Here is a 25141-nt window from a genome sequence, read left to right as displayed (position 1 = left end):
TTTGTAGAAAAAAATATATCTCTGTATCTAGACTCTCTCTCTCTCCTGCTCAGTGGGTCATTTACTTTCCATCTCTGGCTCGCTCTCGGTGACTGGCAGCGGGGCCGGGCCCGACGCCGAGGGACCTGGGGGAGACCCCACCGATCGGACCTAACACTGATAGTGGATGTGTTGGTGTTGGTGCACTTTCCCCTCCACGTGGGAGTGGGTGTGAGAGTGGGTGTGGATGTCTGTGTACAGCTTGGAGTATATCTTGGGGGCCGGGGCCTGGCCCAAGAGCTGCTGTTGTTGCTGCGACTGCTGCTGCTGGCTTCCCACCGCGTATTCGTCGTAGTTGACCGAGGAGATGTAGTCTTTGTCGGGGGGGCCCGCAGGCCCGCTCTCTGGGGGCGGGACGGTGAGCGGGGCCCGGGGGCGGTGAGGAGCAGGGCTTCTTCTTCGTCTGGCAGAGCCACAGCAAGACGGTGCCCAGGATGAAGATGGCCCCCGCGGGGATGCCGATGACCACCGGCCACGGGAGGCTGCTGGCGGAGGTCGGGGCAGCTGGGGCGCTGGGCGGCTTTGGGTCTGGGGAGCGGGAGCCGGATGGGAGGCAGAGAGAGGGAGAGAGGAATCAGTCAAACAGGCAACCAACTGATGGCAGAGCGCAGCGGAGGGAGAGGGGGTCTAGAAGTCAGAAAGTCCTGGGTTCTAATCCCCATATTAAGGTCTGCTGGGTGACCTTGGGAGAGTCATTTCACTTCTCTGGCCCTCAGTTACCTCATCTGTAAAAAGAGCACGGGCTTGGGAGTCAGAGGTCATGGGTTCTAATCCCGGCTCCCCCACATGTCTGCTGTGTGATCTTGGGCAAGTCACTTAACTTCTCTGAGCCTCAGTTCCCTCATCTGTAAAATGGGGATTAAGACTGTGAGCCCCACATGGGACAACCTGATCACCTTGTATCCCCCCCAGTGCTAGAACAGTGCTTTGCACATAGTAAGCGCTTAACAAATGCCATTATTATTATTATTTATTGAGTGCTTACTGTGTGCAGAGCACTGTACTAAGCGCTTGGAAAGCACAATTCAGCAACAGAGACAATCCCTACCCAACAGGCTCACAATCTAGAAATGAGGATTGAAACTGTGAGCCCCACATGGGACAACCTGATTACCTTGTATTTACCCCAGCACTTAGAACAGTGCTTGGTACATAGTAAGTGCTTAACAAATACTATAATAATTATTATTATTAGCTTACTGTGTGCAAAGCATCGTACTAAGTGCCTAACTTTATTCTTCGCTTTTGAGCTCCTTGGGGCCAGGGACCCTATTTTTTCATCCATGTATTCTTTCCCTGCATTAAGCGCTGACTGTATGCTCATTGTAGGCAGGGAATGCCCGCTTATTGTTATATTGTATTCTCCCAAGTGCTTAGTACAGCTCTCCACAGGTAGTAAGCACTCAATAAATGACTGACTGACTACTACTTACAGTTTTTCGGAGTTATACCCAAATGGGATGATTCATCGGAATACTCAGAAACCCAGAGCTGGTCCCAAATAGCTGCTTCCCTTTCCAGAAGTCCCTTGCCAAATCCATAATATCCCTGGCCTGGACCTCATCTAGCCCCCTGCCTCTGTAGGGGCCACCTCCATACCACCCCAAACAGATGGTTGCTAGGTCTTTGGTAGCATGGAAGAACGTTGGTTGCGGATGTGCCTGGACTTCCTCATCTTCCGAGGGCAATAACGGGCCCTAACACCTGTGGCCAATTGGGCTAGAGATGATCTGGTTTTCCTGGGTCAAGACAACACCTGCTTCCAAGCAGGCTGGTAAGAAGGAAAATGGACGTGTTCTGCCAGAGAAGCAGCAGGGCTCAGTGGCAAGAGCACGAGCTTGGTAGTCAGAGGACGTGGGTTCTTATCCTGGCTCTGCCACTTGTCTGCTGTGTGACCTTGGGCAAGCCATTTAGTTTCTCTGTGCCTGTTACCTCATCTGTAAAAATGGGGATTAAGACTGTGAGCCCCACATGGGACAACCTGATTGCCTTATCTCTACCCCAGCACTCGGCATGTAGTAAGTGCTTAAATACAATAATTATTATCATTATTATTATTAAAAAGGCGAGAACAGGGGAGAGTCTAGCCTGAAGAAGAGGCAGCTGCAGGGCGATTTGAAACTTTTGTTAAGGAGATAAAGGTCACTGGTAACTATTGAGTGCTTACTGTGCACAGAGTATTGAACTAAACACTTGGGAAAGCACAATACAGTGGAGTTGGTAGATGCGAATTCTGCCCACAAGGAGTTTGTGAAGCTTGAGAAGCAGTGTGGCCTACTGGATAGAGCACAGACCTAGGAATCAAAAGGGCCTGGGTTCTAATACCAGCTCTGCCACTTGTCGACTTTGTGACCTTAGGCAAGTCACTTCGCTTCTCTGTGCCTCAGGTACCATATCTGGGAAATGGGGATTAAGACTGTGAGCACCATGCGGGACAGAGCCAGTGTCTCACCTGACAAGCTTGTATGCATTCCAATGTTTAGCTCAGTGTCTGGGACGTAGCTCATTAAGAGCAGGAAATGTGTCTGCTAATTCTGTGTATTTTACTCTCCCAAGAGAAGCAGCTTGGCTTAGTGGAAAGAGCACGGGTTTGGGAGTCAGAGGACATAGGTACCATATCTGGGAAATGGGGATTAAGACTGTGAGCACCACGTGGGACAGAGACAGTGTGTCACCTGACAAGCTTGTATGTATTCCAATGTTTAGTTCAGTGTCTGGGACATAGCTCATTAAGAGCAGGAAATGTGTCTGCTAATTCTGTGTATTTTACTCTCCCAAGAGAAGCAGCTTGGCTTAGTGGAAAGAGCACGGGTTTGGGAGCCAGAGGACATAGGTTCTAATCCCAGCTCCACCACTTGTGACCTTGGGCAAGCCACTTCACTTCTCTGTGCCTCAGTTACCTCATCTGTAAAAATGGGGATTAAGACTGTGAGCCCCCCGTGGGACAACCTGTTTACTCTCTATCTACACTGTGCTTAGAACAGTGCTTCACCCATAGTAAGTGCTTAATAAATACCATAATAATAATTATTATTATTATTGTTAAGTGCTTAGCACAGTGCTGTGCACATAGTAAGCACTCAGTTAATATTATTGATTAATTGATGGTAAGTGCTTAACAAACACCATTAAAAAAAAAGAACTTGCAGTCTACAGGGGGAGCTAGACATTAAAATACATCAGGGAGCGGGGAAAATTTTCTTTATCACCACTGAGATCAGCCCATGGGGAAATGGTCTTGAATTGTAACACAGGAATCCGTTCAAATAAAAGTTTCATGAGGGCAAAGGATATGTATATTGCTTCTGTTGTTCTCTTCCAAGTACTTAGTGCAGTAGGCAACCAATAAATACCACTGGTTGATTTGTTTGGGCGAGACCCAAGAAAGAGTTAGGTCCTTCTGACTCCCGGGCCTGTGCTCTATCCACGGAGCCACATCGCTTCTGTCCCTGTGTGCAGAGCACTGTACTAAGTACTGTGCAAGCTTACAGTTTAGAGGGGAAGAGAGCCATTGGTATAAATAAGAACGGAAGCAATGTGGCATACTGGATAGAGCAGTCAGAAGGGTTCTAATCCCAGCTTTGCCACTTGTCTTCTGTGTGACCTTAATAATAATAGTAATAATGATGGCATTTATTAAGTGCTTACTATGTGCAAAGCACTGTTCTAAGCACTTGGGAGGTTACAAGGTGATCAGGTTGTCCCGGGGGGGCTCACAGTTCTTATCCTCATTTTATAGATAATAATAATAATAATAGTACTTGTTAAGCGCTTACTATGTGCAAAGCACTGTTCTAAGCGCTGGGGGGATACAAGGTGATCAGGTTGTCCCACGTGGGGCTCACAGTCTTAATCCCCATTTTACAGATGAGGGAACTGAGGCACAGAGAAGTTAAGTGACTGGCCCAAAGTCACACAGCTGACGATTGGCGGAGCCGGGATGAGGTCACTGAGGCACAGAGAAGTTAAGTGACTGGCCCAAAGTCACACAGCTGACAACTGTGAACCCATGACCTTAGACAAGTGACTTCACTTCTCGGAGCCTCAGTGACCTCATCTGTAAAATCGGGATGAAGATTGTGAACCCCATGTGGGACAGGGACTGTGTCCAACCTGATCAGCTCCCTTTAGGCTGTGAGCTCATTGTGGGCAGGGAATGTGTCTGTTGTTGTATTGTATTCTCCCAAGTGCTTAGTACAGTGCTTTGCTCACTCAATAAATTTGACTAAAATATAATATAATACTAATAGTGATGGCATTTATTAAGCGCCTACTATGTGCAAAGCACTGTTCTAAGCACTGGAGAGGTTACAAGTTGATCAGGTTGTCCCACATGGGGCTCACAGTCTTAATCCCCATTTTACAAATGAGGGAACTGAGGCCCAGGGAAGTGAAGTGACTTGCCCAGGTCACACAGCTGACAATTGGCGGAGCAGTGATTTGAATCCATGACCTCTGACTCCAAAGCCCGGGCTCTTGCCACTGAGCCACGCTAATGACTGGCACATAGTAAGCACTTAACAAATACCACAATTATTAACCAAATCTTGTCGTTCACCTTGTCGCTGTGCACCTTCCGAGGAGGTCCCTATCTTATATAGGGTTTCTATAGGGGGGCAGGGGCCTAGAACCCACATCCTCCCGCCTATCCCCCTGGCCCCCCGCCTCACCAGGAAGCACGGTGAGGAAGGCACTGCGGAAGCTGTAGCCCATGGTGTTGGCTCCGAGGCAGATGTACATGCCGGCGTCTTCCTCGCGGGCCCGAGCGATCATCAGCTTGTTGAGGTAGGAGCCGTCGGGGCGGGACCAGACTTCGCCGGTGGGGAGGACGACGAACTTCTGGCCGCCCACGTCGATGGTGGAGTTGTACTTGCCCTCCGAGCCGTACTCCACCCGCTTCAGCCACTGGATGACCGGCTTCACGTCGCTGCGCACCTTGCACTGGAATGAGGTGGTCCCGCCGTAATCCACCGTCGTGTTCACCGGGTGGGTTCCCGTGAGGACGGGCTTGGACCGCGTCCGCTCTGGAAGAGAAGCCGGGCATGGCTATTTGGCCTGGGTGCTCTGGGGGGAGGCCCGGGGACCCGAAGACCCCGTCGATTGGGAAGGGAGCCCTGGTCTGGGAGCTTGGGAGGCCTCATAATAATAATTATTATTATTATTGAGGCATTTTTTAAGCACTTACTATGTGCCAGGCACTGTATTGAGCTCTGGGGTTGGGGCAGGGAGGATGCAAGCAAACTGGGTTGGACATAGTCCCTGTCTTAATCCCCATTTTAGAGATGTGAAATGACTTCACTCTGGGTATGAAATGTGTTTGCTGTTATATTGCACTCTCCCAAGTGCTTAGTACAGTGCTTTGCACACAGTAAGCACTCAGTAAGTACGACTGAATGAATGACTTGCCCAAAGTCACACAGCAGACAAGCGGCGGAGCCAGAATTAGAACCCATGACCTTCTGACTCCCAGGCTCATGCTCTAGCCACTAGCCCATGCTGCTGAGCATCTGCGGCCTCAGCATTCCCATCTGTGCAGTGGGGAATTTGAAAACGTCCTACCTGCCTCCTGGGAGATCTAGACCGGTCCGTGGTCTGAGCCCCCTCCCAGCTCTTATCCCAGCTCCATCGCGTATCTGCTTTGTGACCATGGGCAAGTCATTTTGCTTCTCTGTGCCTCAGATACCTCATCGGTAACATGGGGATTACTACTCTGAGCCTCATGTGGGACATGGACTGTGTCCAACCTGATTAGCTTGTATCTACCCCAGCATTTAATACAGTGCCTGGAACACAGTAAATGCTTAACAAATGCCATAAAAAAAAATACAGCACCCTGGCTGAGAGGACCCAACGAAAGGCCATGCCAAACTTCCTTGTGCTGAGAGGTGGGTGAGGATGGGAGGGAGGGAGAAGGAAACAACACTCCAACTGCCCCCGCAGCACATACAGATACATAGAGTGAGACCCCAAAAGTTCCCAGGGACATATCCCTCCATAGCAGGAACACAATTGTTGCTGCTGGGAGTCTGTCCTGATGCTAACACCAGCTTTTCATTGTGAGTGTGGGGGTGCAGTTCCATGGGGTGGGGTTTAGGGGGATAGGGGAGGCACAGAGAGGGCGTGAGCCCATTGTTGGGTAGCGATTGTCTCTGTTACCGAACTGAACTTTCCAAGTGCTTAGTACAGTGTTCTGCACACAGTGCTCAATAAACACGATTGAATGAAAAAATGAGAAGAGGAAAAGTGGGGGCCAATAGAGGTGGGAGAAGGAGAGGAAAGGAGAAAGGGGTGAAGAGAAAACAAAAGATACAGTAAAGGAGGGGGGCTGGCCTCCCTGCTGGTCCTCCCTTGTCCCCTGGATCGGGTGGGAGTGGGCTTGGGTACAAGCTGTGCCCCCCACCCAGGTAGCCCCCGGGACTGGCAGGCAATGGGGAGGAGCGGGTGGGAGCTCTGGGGGCCTCTGCAGTGGGGGCAAGGTGAACCCACGGCCCCTTGGGACCTGTCACTTTTGCCCAGGACCCTCCATTCGGGGGCTGCGGCCGCCCCACTATCTACCGGCACCTGAGCTGCAGCTTGGTCCTCATAACAACAATAATAATAATTATTATTATTATTATCATGATTATGACACTTGTTAAGTGCTCATTACATTCTAAGCACTGGGGTAGATACAAGTTAATCAGGTTGGATACAGTCCTTGTCCCCATAGGGCCCACTGTCTAAGTAGAAGGGAGTAGGATTGAATCCCTGTTTTACAGATGAGGTAACTGAGGCCCGGAGAAGTGAAGTGACTTGCCCGTGGTCACACGGCAGACAAGGGAAGCAGCGTGGCTCAGTGGAAAGGGCATGGGCTTTGGAGTCAGAGGTCATGGGTTCAAATCCCGGCTCTGCCAGTTGTCAGCTGCGTGACTTTGGGCAAGTCACTTCACTTCTCTGGGCCTTAGTTACCTCATCTGTAAAATGGGGATGAAGATTGTGAGCCCCCTGTGGGACAACCTGATCATCTTGTAACCTCCCCAGCTCTTAGAACAGTGCTTTGCACATAGTAAGAATTTAATTAATGCCATCGTCATTATTGTTATTATTATTAAGGGGAGGAGCTGGGATTAGAAACCAGGTCCTTTCAGTCCCATGCTCTCTTTGCGCTAGGTGACAGAGGCAGTATGGATTCGCTGGTGGACGCTCAGGGCCTAAAGCTCCAGTCCCTGTCCCACCCCCAACATCCCCCACTCCAGGGCTGAGAGCAACTGCCCACACCCGTGTCCTGTTCGCCCCAACCCCTAGTCGTGCCTGCAGACAGAAGGGCAGCCATGGCCTCTTCGCCACCTCCTCCCTCCTGCCTCAGGGGTCGAGAGGCTCAGCGGTCATCTTGCTCCACCCTGTCCCTTTCCAGCTCCATGGGATGGGGTGGGGTTGGGTCCAAGTTACCCCAAGAACCATGGGGTCAAAGGCAAGCCCAAGGTTGTGTCCACAGAGAGTTTGTCGGGACAAACAGAGAGTGTTGGGGGGTCCATGTGAACAACTCCAGAATGATGCCCCAAGCCTAGCTCGTAATAATAATAATGATGGTAATTTTTAAGCACATACCATGTGTAACTATGGTATTGCTATTATGGTTAAGCACCTTTTATATGCACTGTTCTAAGCATTTTGCTAAGCACTAGGGTAGCTACATGGCTATCAGTTTGGGCACAATCCCTTTCCTACAGGGGGCTCACAGTCTAGGTAGGAGAGAGTGGGAGTTCATCCTCATTTTACACATGAGGAAACTGAGGCCCAGAGAAGTCAGTCAGTCGATCGCATTGATTGAGCGCATACTGTGTGCAGAGCACTGTACTAAATGCCTGGGAGAATACAGCAAAACTGTATAATGGACACTTTCCCTGCCCACAACGACCTTACGGTCTAGAATTGAAGTGACTTGCCCAAGGTCACCCAGCAGATAAGTGGCAGATCCGGGATAAGAACCCAGGTTCTCTGACTCCCAGCTCTTTCCGCTGGGCCATGGTCCTTCTCATCATCATCATCATCATCATCAATCATATTTATTGAGTGCTTACTGTGTGCAGAGCACTGTACTAAGTGCTTGGGAAGTACAAATTGGCAACATATAGAGACAGTCCCTACCCAACAGTGGACTCATAGTCTAAAAGCTCATAGCTCATGCTGCTCATAGCCCGAAACGCCCACATGGAGATGCAAGCCTCTGGCCCAGTAGCTCAGGAAAAGGCTTAAGGGAGGAAATCGAAGAAAGCCTCCCACCAAGCCTGGCCCCCGCATTACAACAAGAGGATGCCTAAAAAAATCACTTCATGCCCTTAATGTTCACATCTGGTTTCCTTCTAATTAACATTCCTGCTCTACGCTCTGCCCTTGGTCCTGTATGGCTCCGATGAAGTGAAAATGTCACATTGGACCCGAGGATGAGGTTTGATTCATTTCCCTGTCTCTGCCCCCCTGTTTGAGCAGAAACACATGTGTTTGTGTCTGCACACAGCTGCATCTTTATCCAGCCCAGATGGTCAATGGGTCCTTGTCTCCCGAGCAGACAAACTTGCCACATGTGCTTTGAATTCTGGTTATTTGCGGGGCAGAAAGTTATCAGAGATGAGTACATTATCTTGAAATGAGCAAGACATAGAGGATAGAGCACAGGCCTGTCAGTCTGTCAGGAGACAAAAAGACCTGGGTTCTAATCCCGGCTCCACCGCTTACCTGCTGTGTGACCTTGGGTAAGTCACTTCACCTCTCTGTTACCTCATTGGTAAAATGGGGATTAAGACAGCGAGCCCCATGCGGGACAGGGACTGTGTCCAATCTCATTAGCTTGTAGTTACACCAGTGCTTTGAACAATGCATGACACATACTAAGTACTTAACAAGTACCATCATTATTATGAGGATTTTCACATGGGTATGGGATTGGAAACAACTTGAATGCATTTGATGATGATGATCAACTTTGAAGCATGTCATCTCCAAGGCCTATACCGTACCCCAACGGGCTAGGACCTAAGGGGAAAGGTGTCGGGGGGGATCAGGAGATTATGGGGGTGGTTTGGGGGGGGGGGTGTTGGGATCATGTAGTATATGCTGCCTTCTGAACAAGAGGCATCAGTGGCCTGCAAGAATGGCCCTTATACCTTAATTGTGATTCTGCTCACCTTAGGAAGGCTTTGGGGACCTGCTGGAGCTGAGTTAGAACCCCAAGGCCAGGGGGGGTTTCCCTGCCTTCAGTATGACCCAGAGTAAGGCTTGAAGGAATCAAGAGGAAGAAAGTCCAACAGGATTATCTAGTTGCTTCCCATCTGCCAGAGCTGGGCTGCTTCCTTCAGGATATTGACTCCGCGGAGCTTTGCCCCATTTGCTTATGGATGGACCAAGTGGCTGGATCAGAGTTGCTCTCTCTCTCTCTCTCTCTCTCTCTCTCTCCCTTCCTCACCAGGCAAAAAGGTTTCCTGATAGACAACTTCACCATTCTTTTGCTTCCAGGGCTCCTCTATGCCATCACCATACCCCAAGACCCTGCCATCCCCTTCTCCTTCCCGAGATTCCCTTCTGGGAAATGACCTGGACAGAGAGAGAAACAGGGCACTCCAAATCGCCCAGCACCCCCAGGGAATGGAAGGAGCCAGGCTCGGATTTCCAGACCAGAGTGCTACGCATGGCTGGGAGGTCACGAACAGTGCCCCAGTGGCCCAAATCTTGGAGCGGCTGAGATGGGAAGACCGAGAGGATGAAGGTGACTCTGGGAAAGCCATTGTGAGGTCCTGCCTCTCTACTGACCAGTTGGTCAGTGCCTTGCTGGTTGTAGAGGCTGGCTTTATAATAATGTTGGTATTTGTTAAGCGCTTACTATGTGCCAAGCACTGTTCTAAGCGCTGGGGGGGGATACAAGGTAATCAAGGTTGTCCACGTGGGGTTCACAGTCTTCATCCCCATTTTACAGATGAGGGAACTGAGGCCCAGAGAAGTTAAGCAGCGTGGCTCAGTGGAAAGAGCCCGGGCTTTGGAGTCAGAGCTCATGGGTTCGAATCCCGGCTCCGCCACTTGTCAGCTGTGTGACTTTGGGCAAGCCACTTGACTTCTCTGGGCCTCAGTTACCTCATCTGTAAAATGGGGATTAAGTCTGTGAGCCTCATGTGGGACAACTTAATTACCTTGTATCTACCCCAGTGCTTAGAACAGTGCTTTGCACATAGTAAGCGCTTAATAAATGCCATTATTATTATTATTATTAAGTGACATGCCCGAAGTCACACAGCTGACAAGTGGTGGAGCCGGGATTAGAACCCATGCCCTCTGACTCCCGAGCCCGGGCTCTCTCCACTGAGCCACGCTGCTTCTCCAAACACAAGCTTGAAAGGACTGTTAGCTCTCACCCTTGAACTGTAAAACTTCATGACCTACGATAGAAAACAGCTCAAAATGCTTTGCAAAGGGACTATTTTATGACCTCTTGGGGGGGGAAGAGGTTCAAAATTGGCTAAAACATTGTCTGGAGTGCAGTGAACTCTTCAACCCATTCCCCTTACTCCCATCCTGAGAGTTTCAAAAGAGAAGGCCTGTCTTGACTCCACCTTTACTCTATGTTAGACACCAGATGCAGTGAGGCCTAGAAGAAAGATCCCGGGCCTGGGAGTTCAGAAGATGCAGGTTCTAATCCTGCCTCTGCTTCTTTTTTGTTCGTGGACCTTGGAAAAGTCACTTCACTTCTCTGGGCCTCATCTTACAGGTGAGGATTAAGACTGTGAGCTCCAGGAGGGACATGGACTGTGTTCAACCTCATTAGCTTCTATCTACCCCAGCACTTGGAACAATGTCTGGCATATAGTAAGCGCTTAAAAAGTACCACTAAAAATACCATAAAAATCTTCAAAATGGGGATCTAACACCTGTTCTCCCTCGTTCTTAGGTGGTGAGACCCATGGAAAAAAGGGACTGTGTCTGATCTGCTTATCCTGTGGCTACACCAGTGCTTAGCCCAGTGTTTGGCACAGAGTAAGTCCTGAACAATTATCGCCGCTAACTGTTATTATTATAGCATGGTAGGATTAAAATCTGTCTTCAGCTTCTTTCTGCTTTAAATCTTTCCCCTCTGCAGGCCTCAAAGAATGTTCCGATGTGGGCCAGGAATGTGTCTGGTTATTGTTACATTGTACTCTCCCAAGCATGTAGTACAGTGCTTTGCACACAGTAAATGCTCAATAAATACGATTGAATGAATCAATGAATGGCACTGAGCCAGGACACTGGAAAACCTCACCAAGGCCCCACATGGTCTTCCCCGACCCCTGACGTTGCCACTTTGAAATCCCAGGGTGGACTCTGGAACGGGGCTGATTGTCCTGGGGGAGCAGAGAAGTCTGGAAGTCTGAGTGGATGGGGCAACGTCGACATTCTAGCCCTTCTGGCGGGGCAGATGCTGTGCCCATTCCCACCCCGGCCTCAGATATAATAATAATGATGGCATTTATTAAGCACTCAAGGCAGCCCAGTGGACAGAGCACGGTCCTGGCAGTCAGAAGGTCATGGGTTCTAATCCTGGCTCCGCCACTGGTCTCCTGTGAAGTCTTGGGCAAGTTACTTCACTTCTCTATGCCTCAGTTCCCTCATCTGTAAAATAGGGATTGAGACTGCGAGTCCCAGGGTGGGACAGGGACTGTGTCCAACCCCATTTGCTTGTATCCACCCCAGCGTTTAGTACAGTGTCTGGCCCATAGTAAGTGCTTAACAAAAACCACAATTATGATTATCATTATGGCATCAGCCTTTCATTCATTCATTCAATCGTATTTAGATTGACCTCCAGAGTTCCCCAGCCAATTAGAGGGCTGGGGCAACTCTGAAGCAGTGATGCCCTGATCCCCTCCCCTGGCCCTGGTCTCCCCCAGCATGAGCACTTACGGATCACTTCAACTTTGTACGTGGCGTTGATCTCTCCGACCCTGTTGGAGACGCGACAGGTGTATTTCCCACTGTCCTCGGGCTTCAGGTTCTTCAGGTTCAGGGTCCACTTCTTCTTCCTGTTGTCCCCGGTCTCTGGTGGTGACAGAGGCCGGCTGTCCTTCAGCCAGGTGATGTCGGGCCGAGGGTTCCCGCTGGCCACGCACTTGAGGCGGATCGAGCTCCCCACCGGCCGCGCGATGACTCGCCGACGCATTTTGGCAGGCTGTGTGAACCGGGGCCGGGCTGTGAGGGGAGAAAACTCACAGTCAGTCTATGGTCCTGGGCCGGAGTGGGGAAGTGTCCTGTATTGCTCACCCACCTGTAGTACCCTCCCTACCCACAGTCTTTTGAGGGACGCTCATTATGGGCAGAGGATATGTCTGCTACTTCTGTTGTGTTCTCCCAGGCACTTAGTACAGTGCTCTGCATATACTAAGTGCTCATTAAATACCATTGAATGCTGAATTGATGGTCAGTCTGCATCTTTTAGGCTGAGACTCCTTGGAAGCAGAGGCTTCTGGGAAGGAAGAGGCTCCTGGAAACAGAGCCCTGGGGAAGACTAGAGAATGGGCCTAAAAGAAGCAGACAGGGAAACTATCCATCAATCAGTGGCATCTACTGAGCATTTACTCTTCACAGAGCGCTGTTCAGAGCATCTGGGAGAGTACAATATAGAAAGCAGACACAATCCCTACCTGTAAGGAGTAAGGCTGTTATCTGAGATTGGCATATGGGAGGAAGGGAGAAGAAGGAAAGACTGAGTTGGAGTCACTGGAGAGAGAGAGTGAAAGGGCTGGAACTGGGTGAGTTGGGCCGGAAAGGCTTTGGGGAGGGTGTGGCTGCTCCCTCTGGAGCCCCCATTTCCAGGCAGTGACCCCTAACCTCAGTGACCCAGCACTCTGGAACCTCCCGGAACATGTGGACCATCTTGAGCTCCTTGCCACTGAGCTCCTCACCCGTGAGCTTCTCTCCCTGAGCTTCTCTCCTCTCAGCTTCTCTCCCTTCAGCTCCTCACCTCAGAGCCCCTGAAGCCCTAACCCCCAAGCTCCTCGCCTCTGACCTGCAGTTCAGACACTGGTCCTGCCTGGCAGGCCATCCAGCCTTTAGGACACCCGCTCAATGAAGAGGTTACACTCCATCAGCCTATCTCACCCCATCTCCCCCACCAGCCATAACCCCAACCCTGGCCTCCGAACTACCCCAACAAGCCTTGGTTCACTTCTCCTCAGTAAGGCCGGACAGTGATTCATGGGAACATGGCTGCATCCAGGATTCCTTTCTTTCCCATTTTGATGACAGGGTCAGGGGAGAGTTGGGGGACAGAGGGCCCAAGGGCCCTGCGGTACTGTAATTATCATAATCATTCTGTTCCTTCAGCATTTCCCTCTAGGCTGCTTTTGTCACATTAGAGCCTCAATTCCTGTCTACAGCCTGGCTCAAATCCCTCTGAGCCTTTGTGGATTGTGTTATTAGACAATGATGAAGCAAGAAGGGCATTTGAGGCCCAGTCTGTCCTCCAGTGGCCAAGCAGGGCTAAGGAATATATTTATAGTATATATAAGATATAGTAAATGCTTAAAAAATGCCTTAGTTATATATAGTGTTTATTAAGCGCTTACTATGTGCCAAGCTCTGTTCTAAGCAATGGGTAGATATAAGTTACTCAAGTGGGTCAAAGTCCCTGTCCCAAATTGTACTCCCAGTGTTAACAGGATGGAAAACAGGTACTTAGTCTCCATTTTACAATTGAGGAAACTGAGGCTCAGAGAAGTTAAGTGACTTGCCCAAGGTCACGCAGCAGGCATTTGGCAGGGTCGGTGTTAGAACTCAGGTCCTCTGACTCTCAGGCCCATATTCTTTCCACTTGGTCAGGTATTGGGAACAAATTTGTCTTCCCCCTTCTAGACTGCATGTCCAGTGGGGCAGTGATTGTCTCCCTTTATTGTCAAATTTTACTTTCCAAGTGCTTAGTACAGTGCTCTGCACACAGTAAGTCCTCAATAAATACCATTGAATGAGTGTATCAATCAATCAACCCAATCTGGGGAGAATTAGCAGAATGATCATATCTGGCTCAGGACATAATCATGCTCAGGACAGCCAGAAACTCGCCAGCCTGGTGGTGTTCATGGGGAGGTCAGTCTACCCAGAAGGGGAAAGTGGAACAAGAGACCTCCCAAAATCTCTCCCACACCCAATCAATCAATCAGTCAATCAATTACTGGTATTTATTGAGTGCTTACTGTGTGCAAAGCTCTGTACTTAAAACTTGGAAGAGTAGTCCCCCCCGAGACTGTAATCTCATTGTGGGCAGGGAATGTGTCTGTTATACTGTTACATCATACTCTCCCTAGTGCTTAGTACAGTGCTCTGGATACAGAAACCTGCCTAATGGATAGAGGACGGACCCAGGAGTCGAAATGACCTGGGTTCTAATCCCGGCTCTGCCACTTGTCTGCTGTGTGAATAGGGCAAGTCACTTCATTTCTCTGTGCCTCAGTTGCCTCAACTATAAAATGGGGATTAAGATTGCGAGCCCCATGTGGGTTATGGACTGTGCCCAACTTGATTACCTTGTATCTAACAATGCCTGGCACATAATAAGCACTAAACAAGTACCATAAAAAAGTAAGCACTCAGTAAATACAATTGAATGATTGATGATTGAATACAACAGACTTGGTCGGCAAGATCCCTGCCCTCACTGACAGTCTAGTGGAGGAGCTCATAGACAGGAAGAGGTTGGAAGTGAGGCCCCTGTTGTGAAATATTGGTTATGAGGTAACAGCGATGGACGGGGACCGTCCGAGGCCAGCTTTGTCACTGGTGACTGCCCCTTTGGGGCGAGTTAGTTCTGGCACCTCCCCTCCAGACTCTGCAAGGGGGATGAGAAGTAGTCTGGCCCAGTGGAAAGAGCATAGGCCTGAGTCAGGAGACCTGTCAGTCAGTTAATCATATTTTTTGAGCCCTTACCATGGGTGCAGCACAGTACTAAGCACTTGGAAGAGTACAATACAATAATATAATAGACGTGTGCCCTGCCCACAGTCTAGGCTTACAGTCTAGAGGGGGAGACAGACCTTAATGGAAATAAATAAAATTACAGATATGTACATAAGTGCTGTGTGACTGGGAGTGGGGATCAATAAAGGGAGAAATCAAGGCGATGAAGCAGGGAGTGGGAGAAGAGGAAAGGAGGGCTTAGGGAAGGCCTCTTGAAGGAGATGTGCCTTCAGTAAAGCTCTAAAGGAGAGAAGAGTAATTGTCTGTCAGATATGAAGAGAGAGGGTGTTCCAGGGCAGAGGTAGGACATGGGTGAGAGTTTGGTGGCTAGATAGACGAGATCGAGGTACAGTGAGAAGATTGGTATTAGAGGAGTGAAGTGTACAGCCTGGGTTTTAATCCTGGCTCTACCCACTTGCCTGCTGTGGTCATTTGACTTCTCTGGACCTCCTCATTCCCTCATCCACCAGGCCATGCTGCTTCCCCTCCTCCTTGAGGAGTCTAGGAGGGAGCCCCAGAATTAACGCACCCCACAGGGGTGGTCTCCTGAGGTAAAGGCCCCAGACAGTCCCCCAGGGCTGTTACCTCACATTCGACGTTTTACAACATGGGCCTCCATTCTGGCATTTCCGGGGGAACTGGCCACACTGGCTTTGGGGTTGCATAAGGTGACCCTGGTGCTTTGTGGGCAGACCTTGAGGAAAGAGATCTAACTACAGGAACCCAAATCCCCAGCTCCCTCCAGACCCAGAGGCTGATGTTCAGGCAACACAAACTACTCAGCAGCAAATGATATACTATACCACCCCACTTCCCTCCCTCCCCTGACCCTCAAACTCTCCTTGTTCAAAGCAATGAGTTGAGCACCTGGACTGTGTGACAGTCCAATGAGAGCAGAGGGATCCACAGGTAAAGCGATACCTTTCAGAGTGTTTTCAGGCCGTTTGGGTATTATTGAGGCCTCAAAAGCTTCTCCGACCCATAGGGAATACGGTGATACCATATCCCGTCTCGAAATGCTCCCTTAACAAAAGGCTAAGCTCAGCTTCAGGGTGGTGGCTATAACAAAAGAGGACAAAAGGGAGACAAAGACAGGGAGAGAGAGGGAGAGGGAAAGTGGGGGGAGAGAGAGGGAGAGGGAAATGGAGGGGAGAGAGAGAGATGGAGAGAAAGAGAGTCCAAACAGACCCAGAGAGAAAGAGAGGGAAGAAAGAAAAGGCAAAAAATATCCCAGTTTGGGAGGCTGATAATTACTAATAGTAACTGTGGCATTTGTTAAGCACTTAGTATGTGCCAAGCATTGTACTAAGTGCTGGGGTAGATGCAAGATAATCTGGTTGGACACAGCCCCTGTCCCACATGGGGCTTAGTCTTAAACCTCATTTTGCAGATGAGGTAACTGAGGCACAGAGAAGTGAAGTAACTTGCTCGAGGTCACTCAGCCGACAAGTGGCAGAGCCGGGACTGGAGTCCAGGTCCTTTTGACTCCCAGGCTTGTGTTGTAGCCACAAGCCACACTGCTTCTCAGTTATGAGCTCTCTCTATGTTTAAGGGGTGATCATTAGATTTGAGCCCCTTGAGGGACAGGGTCCATATCTAATCCCACCTTTCCCAGTGATTTGCACACAATAAGTGCTTAGTAAATTCTATTATTATCAAGGAATCAATCAATTAATCAGTCACATGCCAACTCAGTGGCATGTGACTCAGACAGCGTTTAGTACAGTGCTCTGCACACCGTAAGCACTCAGTAAATACGATTGACTGACTGACAAGTTAAGGAGCACTTTTGTCCAGTTAAAATGGTACGTGCCAAGAGCATTAGCAACACAGAGGAGGGGGGCGAACAGGGATAGGGAAATGAGGTTGTGGTCAGCGAAGACTTCTTAGAGGAGATGTGATTTTTAGCAGGGTTTTGATGGTGGGGAGAGTGGTGGTCTGTCAGATATGAAGCAGGAGGGAGTTCCAGGCTTGAGGGAGGGTGAAGAGTCAGTGGAAAGGCAGATGAGATTGAGGTACAGTGAATAGTGTTAGAGGTGGGAAGTGTGTGGGTGGCTTATAGGGGAGTATTAGCAAGGTAAGGTGGGAGGGGCAGGGCAGTGTAGTAGAGAGCACTGAACTAAGCACTTCAAAGAATACAATGCCACAGAGTTGGTAGACACATTCCCTGCCCACAAGGAGTTTACAGATTAGAGGGGAAGACAGAGATTGATAGAAATTACCGATAAGGGAAAAGAGTTTGCAGATAACGATATGGATGTAAAGGCTGTGAGGCTGAGACTGGGATGAATATCAGGTCTTCATTACTCGCACTATTAATCAGTTTTCTTTGAACTTTGGGGGCTGACTATTAATCGGTTATTTCCAACCTTGGGGAAATGGAAGAGATCAATTCCAAAAAAAACATCTGCACTCACAGACCCTAGAAACAAATTCACTAATCAGCCTGTCTTGCTTAGGCATTTCTAGATCTTCTCCGCCCTCTCAGAGTCACACCTGGAGAGTTTCCAGTACTCTACCAGTCTCCACTACAGGAGGCAGAGCCAAGCAGAGGCCTACCCAATCCATTCCTAGCTTGGCCAGTGGCTAGCAAGTGGAAGGCAATCTCCTACAAGTCAAAACTCACCTGTGCTGGGCCACAGCGTTATGGGAAAGAGTTGAGGGCAGAGACTTGTTTACTGCACTGAAGGAGGCAATGGTAAAGCACTTTCGTATTTTTACCAAGAAAACTCTATGGATACACTGCCAGAACGATTGCAGATGGAAGTGGGGAGTTCTGGGAGAGATGCATCCATGGCGTCGCTATAGGTCAGATACGACTCGATAGCATAAGACAACAGACAACAAGATTTTCTCCCCAAACCTTAGCCTAAGTTTTCTGGATAACTAACCCACTGAATATGTGATACTTCCCAGAGGGGGAGTAAGAGCCAAGTTTGCAGAGGAGCGTGGTTGGAGTGGATTTTGTTAACAGGCGACGAGTATTTAATTCCAAGCATGAACAAAGCTACCAGGAGGAGGGGAGACTTCCGGGGAGTGGGTCGAACACATTATCAAATCCTGGAGGACAGAGAGGCGACTAATAATAGCAACTCTATTATATTGTACTCTCCCAGAACTTTGTACAGTGCTCTGCACACAGTAAGCACTCAATAAATACCACTGATTAAACTCATAAACTGGAGAGATGAAAATCATTACCTTTATAACAATGGTAATTGTCATATCTTCTAAGTGTTTATTATGTGCCCAGAACTCAGGTAGATACTCTATAATCAGTCAATCAATCAGTGGTATTTATTCAACACTTACTATGTGCAGAGCACAGTAGTCAATTGTATTTGAGTGCTTACTGTGTGCATAGCACTGTACAAAGCGATTGGGAGAGTATAAGAATGTAACAGACACATTCCCTGCCCACAAAGAGCTTACAGTCTAAAGGACTGTAAGCATATTGGACACAGCCCTTGTCCCACAAAGGATTCATGGTCTATGGGGGAGAGCAAATAGGTTTTGAATCCTCACTTTACAGATGAGGTGACTGAGACACCAAGAAGTTAAGTTACTGGCCCAAGGTTCCCCAGCGGACAAGTAGTGGAGTCATAATTAGAACCCAGATCTCTTGATTCCTAGGCCTGTGCTCTATCCACCAGGCCACCCTGCTTCATTTTGATGCCCAGCTTAACAGCCTGAATTAAAGCAGTTATACGGATTCTCTTTTCTCACTCCCCACCCCTCTGTCCCTCTCCACTTTTGATAACGACAAGCAGAGAAATTAAACCCAGAGGCTCCTGCCAAATTGCATTAGCAGAAGAAAATAAAAGTGGTCCCAGAAAAGCCTAATTTAGAGCATTGAGCTAAAGCACCTCCGGGGGGAGGGGGAGGGGAAGGGCTTCTATGCCCCTAGATTCAATTTTTGTTTTGCTTCACTAAGAGGATTGAGAAGCTGACTGAATCCAGGGAATGCAGGAATGTTTGCTCATGTGAGCGTCGCCCAACTTCTGTAAAAGCCATGACGGCTGGGGTGACGGAGAGTCATCTGCAGAGGAGAACCACACAACACAGGGAACAAGCTGTGAAGAGAAGCTGTGTGGCCCAGTAGATACAGCACAAGTCTGGGTGTCAGAAGGACCTGGGTTCTGAGACAGGCTCTGCCACTTGTCTGCTGTGTGAACTTGGACAAGCCACTTCATTTCACTATGCCTGTTACCTCATCTGTTAAATGCGGACCGAGGCTGTTGGACAGGGACTGTGTCCAACCTGATTTGCTGGTATCCACCGCAGAGCTTAGTGTCTGGCACATAATAACCGCTTAACAGATACAATTACTGTTATTAGTTAGCCATCATTGTTGCTGGCCCCATTCACTTCCAGCAATCCAGCAATTCAGAAGTGTGCTTTACATAGCACATACATTATCTCCGTGGATAATAATTCTTGAGTTAAGGAGGGTAGAGGAAGCATTTTACGGACAACATAAAGTTGTATGCAATATTGAAAACTGGGAGTCAGATGCTGAGATCATACTAGCATGGTGCCCTGCCATCCAAAAGAGGTGACTCAGAGCAAGAGCTTCATGAGGAACAAGAGACAAGAAGGCAAAAAGGCACTACAAACATTTAAGTATGACAACACATGATGAAACATTAAGCATGACATCATGCTTAATGATGTCTGGACTCTAGACTATAAGCTCATTGCAGGTGAAGAATGGGCCTACCAACTCTGATATACTCTGCCAAGTGCTTAGTAAAGTGCTTTGCATGCAGTAAGTGCTCAGCAGATACAACCGATCGATTGATATCAGCCTTTTTGCAGAACTGTGGATCTCGCTTTTTCCATACATACACATGACTGGCAGTCTAGTTCTCATATGACATAGGCACATATGCACACTGGACGACTATATCCATGGAGAGTATCCATGGGCCTAGTGGGAGGAGGATGACTTTGAACCCTCCTAATCTAAAAATTCTTACCCCACTGCTTGCCCGCTTGGTCTTCATCATCCGGCACTTGGCTCTCCTTTACCGAGCTGGAGTCATCTACAGAGGGAGATAGAAAGACAAGGTCGGCTGAGGCATTTCTCATCAGCTAGTTGGCATGAGGCGAGCTGGCTTCAGTAAGTCCCGGGACTGTGGAGAAATTCATTAATTCATTAATTCAATCGTATTTATTGAGCACTTACTGTGTGCAGAGCACTGTACTAAGAGCTTGGAAAGTACAATTCAGCAACAAATAGAGATAATCCCTACCAATAACGGGCTCACAGTCTTGAAAGGGGGAGACAGACAACAATGGCCCTAAAAGCCACGGGTGTGGCATGAGACTCGGTCAGCGCTTAGTATATTGTTCTGCACATAGTAAGCACTCAATAAATACAATTGACCAACTGACTGTCAAGTTAAGGAGTACATTTGTTCGCACTTAAAATGATATGTGCCAAGAGCACAGGCAAAGCAGAGGAGGGGGGCGAACAGGGTAGGGAAATGAGGATGTGGTCAGCGAAGGCTTCTTGGAGAAGATGTGATTTTTTAGCAGGGCTTTGATGGTGGGAAGAGTGGTGGTCTGTCAGATACGAAGCCGGAGGGAGTTCCAGGCTTTAAGGAGGGTGAGGAGTCAGTGGCAAGGCAGATGAGATTGAGGTATAGAGAATAGTTTGGTGTTAGAGGAGGGAAGTGGGTGGGCTCAGTTCTAGGGGAGAATTAGTGAGGTAAGGTAGGAGGGGCAGAGCTGATTGAGCACCTTAAAGCCGATGATAAGGAAGTTCGGTTTGATGGGCAACCAATGGAGGTTTTTGAGAAGCGGGGAGACTTGGACTGAATGGTATTTCATAAAAATAATCCGGGCAGCAGAGGAAAGTATGGACTGGAGAGGGGAGAGACAGGAGGCAGGAAGTGTTTCTGTGCTTTCCCTTGGGTCTGGCCCTGGGCACACCTCTGCCAAGTGGCATCCTGGACATCCCTGGAGATTGTCGTGGGAGGAAACATTCTACCAACTCTGTCATATTGTATTCTTCCAAGTACAATAACAATAACAACAAGGAAGTCCCCCTCCTTCCTCTCCCCCTCGTCCCCCTCTCCATCCCCACCGTCTTACGTCCTTCCCTTCCCCACAGCACCTGTACATATGTATATATGTTTGTATATATTTATTACTCTATTTATTTTACTTGTACATATCTATTCTATTTATTTTATTTTGTTAATATGTTTGGTTTCGTTCTCTGTCTCCCCCTTCTAGACTGTGAGCCTACTGTTGGGTAGGGACTGTTTCTATATGTTGCCAACTTGTACTTCCCAAGCACTTAGTACAGTGCTCTGCACACAGTAAGCGCTCAATAAATACGATCGATTGATTGATTGATTGATTCCAAGTGCTTAGTACAGTGCTCTTTGTTTTGTTGTCTGTCTCCCCCTCGTAGACTGTGAGCCCGTTGTTGGGTAGGGACTGTCTCTATATGTTGCCAACTTGTACTTCCCAAGCGCTTAGTACAGTGCTCTGCACACAGTAAGTGCTCAATAAATATGATTGAATGAATGAATTAATTAATCAATCGATAAATGCCACTGATTGATTGATAAGCTTGGGTTGATTTGGGAGAAACTTCTTCCGCAGCTCGCTATAGGCAGGGAACATGTCCACTAATTCTGCTGTACTATACTCTCCCAAGCTCTTAGTACAGTGCGCTGGATATAGTAAGCAATCAATAAGTACCATTGATTAATTGATCTAGGTCACCCTATAGTCAGCTAGCACAGAAACAAAACTCTGAGGGTGCCACTGTGGTCAAACGTCTGTCCTTCTGCTTCTTCTTACCATTGCAGGTCTCGAGCACAGGCAGGAGAGGGATAATTCATTCATTCAATTCAATTGTATTTACTGAGTGCTTACTGTGTGCAGAGCACTGTACTAAGCACTTAGGAAGTACAGATCGGCAACATATAGAGATGGTCCCTACCCAACAACGGGCTCACAGTCTAGAAGAAGGATACAGACAACGAAACAAAACAAGTAGATAGGTGTCAATAGCATCAGAATAAATAGAAGTATAGCTATATACACATCATTAATAAAATACATATAGTAAATAAGTACATATAAAATAGAGTAATAAATATGTACAAATATATACAAGTGCTGTGGGGAGGGGAAGGGGGTACGGTGGAGGGGTGATGGGGAGGGGAGGAGGAGGAGAGGAAAAGGTGGGGGGCTCAGTCTGGGAAGGCCTCCTGGAGGAGGTGAGCTCTCAGTAGGGCTTTGAAGGGAGGAAGAGAGCTAGTTTGGCGGATGTGTGGAGAGAGGGCATTCCAGGCCAGAGGAAGGACATGGGCCAGGGGACAATGGCAGGACAGGTGAGAACGAGATCCAGTGAGGTTAGCAGCAGAGGAGCAGAGGGTGCGCTGGGCTGTAGGAGAGAAGGGAGGTAAGGTAGGAGGGGTCGAGGTGATGGACAGCCTTGAAGCCAAGAGAGAAGAGTTTTGCTTGATTCGAATGTTGACAGGCAACCACTGGAAATTTTTGAGGAGGGGAGTGACATGCCCAGAGTGTTTCTGTACAAAGATAATCTGGGCAGCAGAGTGAAGTATAGACTGAAGTGGGGAGAGACAGGAGGATGGGAGATCAGAGAGGTGGCTCACGCAGTAATCCAGGTGGGACAGGATGAGAGACTGAACCAGCAAGGTAGTGGTTTGGATGGAGAGGAAAGGGCAGATCTTGGCGATGTTGTGGACGTGAGACCGGCAGGTTTTGGTGATGGATTGGATGTGTGGGGTGAATGAGAGAGCGGAGTCGAGGATGACACCAAGGTTGCGGGCTTGTGAGACGGGAAGGATGGTAGTGCCATCTACAGAGACAGGAAAGTCAGGGAGAGGACAGAGTTTGGGAGGGAAGATAAGGAGCTCATTCTTGGACGTGTTGAGTTTTAGATGGCGGGCAGACATCCAGATGGAGATGTCCTGAAGGCAGGAGGAGATACGAGGCTGGAGGGAGGGGGAGAGAACAGGGGTGGAGATGTAGATTTGGGTGTCATCAGCGGAGTTGAATCTGTGGGATCGAATGAGTTCATCCACACAAACTGATGTGTGTGTATATTCGACCCTGCCCCAGTGACAGACACGCATGTTGTATAGATAAATGGTCTCATCATATCTCAAAACATCTGTGAGGCAGAGCAGAATCCTTGAAATCACAAAATGTTATCACTGTTAAGGCCAGCATTTCTTCTAGCTGGTGTGGCTCAGTGGAAAGAGCCCGGGCTTGGGAGTCAGAGGTCATGGGTTCTAATCCCGGCTCTGCCACTTGTCAGCTGTGAAACTTTGGGCAAGTCACTTACCTTCTCTGTGCCTCAATTACCTCATCTGTAAAATGGGGATTAAGACTGTGAGCCCCACATGGGGCTATCTGATGACCTTGTATCCTCCCCAGCGCTTAGAACAGAGCTTTGCACATAGTAAGTGCTTAGCAAATGCCATCATTATCATTATTATTCTCTGGCAAATGATATAGCTGTCTAAATGTGACCACACACAGGCAGAAGAAAAATGAGACAGTAAGTATACCGTGTTTACACACACAAACACACACACACACACACACACACACACAATAATAGTTATGGTATTTGTTAAGGGCTTGCTATGTGCCAGGCACTGTACTAAGAACTGGGGTGGGTACAAGCAAATTGGGTTGGACACAGTCCCTGTCCCACATGAGGCTCACAGTCTCAATCCCCAGTTTACAGATGAGGTAACTGAGGCACAGAAAGTGAAGTGAGTTGCCCAAGGTCACACAGCAGACAAGTGGTGGAGCCAGGATTGGAACCCATGACCTTCTGACTCCCAGGACCGTGAACTATCCACTAGGCCATGTTGCTTCTCTACACACACACACACACACACACACACACACACACACACAAACACACACACACACTCTCTCTTACTTTCTCTCTGTCACTTTCTCTCTTTCACTTTCTCTCTTTCTCTCTCTCACTCAGGGTTAACTACATATCCCACCTTTCTCAGATCGGAAAGTTATACCTTGGTTCTCCTGACCTGGGCAAGAGGATAAATAACAATTGTGGTATTTGTTGAGCACTTACTATATGCCAAACACTGGGGTAAATACAACAGAATAAGATCACACAATGTCATTATCCCACACAGAGTAACTGGAACAAGTATGAAATGATGAAAAGTGGTGTAACCTAGTGGATAGAACACAGGCCTGGGAATCAGAAGAACCTGGGTTCTTATCCCAGCTCCACCACTTATCTCCTGGGTGACCTTGGGCAAGTCACTTCACTTTTCTGTGCCTCAGTGTCCTTATTTGTCAAATGGGGATTATTAAGACAGTGAGCCTATGTGGGCTAAGGACTGTGTCCCACCATGATTAGCTTGTATCTGCCCCAGTGCTCAGTACAGCGCCTGGCTCATAATAACCATTTAACAAATACCATTTAAAAAATAAATAGCGTTTTGTACGTGCGGAAACCGAGGCATAAAAAGTTGGATGACACAGCACAGCAGGCAAGTGGCAGAACCGGGATTAGATCATTTCCTCCTAGGCCAAGATGCTTCATGGAACTCACCCTGCCCTCTCCATTCTCCATTGATTACTTAGGGAGTGCTTATTCTGTGTGCACAGTATTGTGCTAAGCCCTCAGGAGAGCTCAATATTATTGATCAATACACGGGGCCTTTCTTCACTTCCTCTCCAAAAGGCACCTGGTATTCATTCGTCCCCAGCCCTTCAGACCCCAGGATCAAAGCTTCAGTCCCTCAGTCAATCATATTTATTGAGCACTTAACTTTGTGCAGGGCACTGTACCCACCGCTTGGGAAAGTACAATATAATAATACAACAGATACATTCCATGCCCATCAGGAGTTTATAGTCTAGAGAAAGGGGCTGGTGGCAGGGAATGAGGGGTTGTGGGGATTTGGGGCCAGAGGTAGGCAATGCCAACTCCTGAGGCTGGCTGGAGGACAGTTTGCTTTTCCCTGGCTTTGGGGGGATTTCATCCTCTGCCAGCGAAGGAAAAACACTCTCCCAGTGCCCCCTGTGCGGTGCACAAAGTCGCTTTAATTTGTTCCAAGGACAAACCTGCCCCAGACCCTTTGATGTCCCAGTCTTGAAAGCCCCATTT

General features: G+C 48.5%; 1 protein-coding gene across 1 annotated transcript in view; it reads right to left on the bottom strand.

Annotated features, from left to right (window-relative positions):
- Positions 1-47: 47 nt before the first annotated feature.
- FGFRL1 (fibroblast growth factor receptor like 1) overlaps positions 48-25141 on the bottom strand; it is a 238093-nt gene continuing 212999 nt past the window's right edge. Inside the window, 5 exon segments of the mRNA XM_038753283.1 lie at positions 48-369; positions 371-567; positions 4710-5063; positions 11947-12231; positions 19971-20036. Coding sequence (XP_038609211.1) covers positions 151-369; positions 371-567; positions 4710-5063; positions 11947-12231; positions 19971-20036 — 1121 coding nt within the window. The 3' untranslated portion in view covers positions 48-150.

The sequence above is a fragment of the Tachyglossus aculeatus genome, chromosome 10, assembly GCF_015852505.1.
Source record: "Tachyglossus aculeatus isolate mTacAcu1 chromosome 10, mTacAcu1.pri, whole genome shotgun sequence".
NCBI classification, from domain to species: Eukaryota; Metazoa; Chordata; class Mammalia; order Monotremata; family Tachyglossidae; genus Tachyglossus; species Tachyglossus aculeatus.
This window is presented reverse-complemented; position numbering and strand designations above follow the sequence as displayed.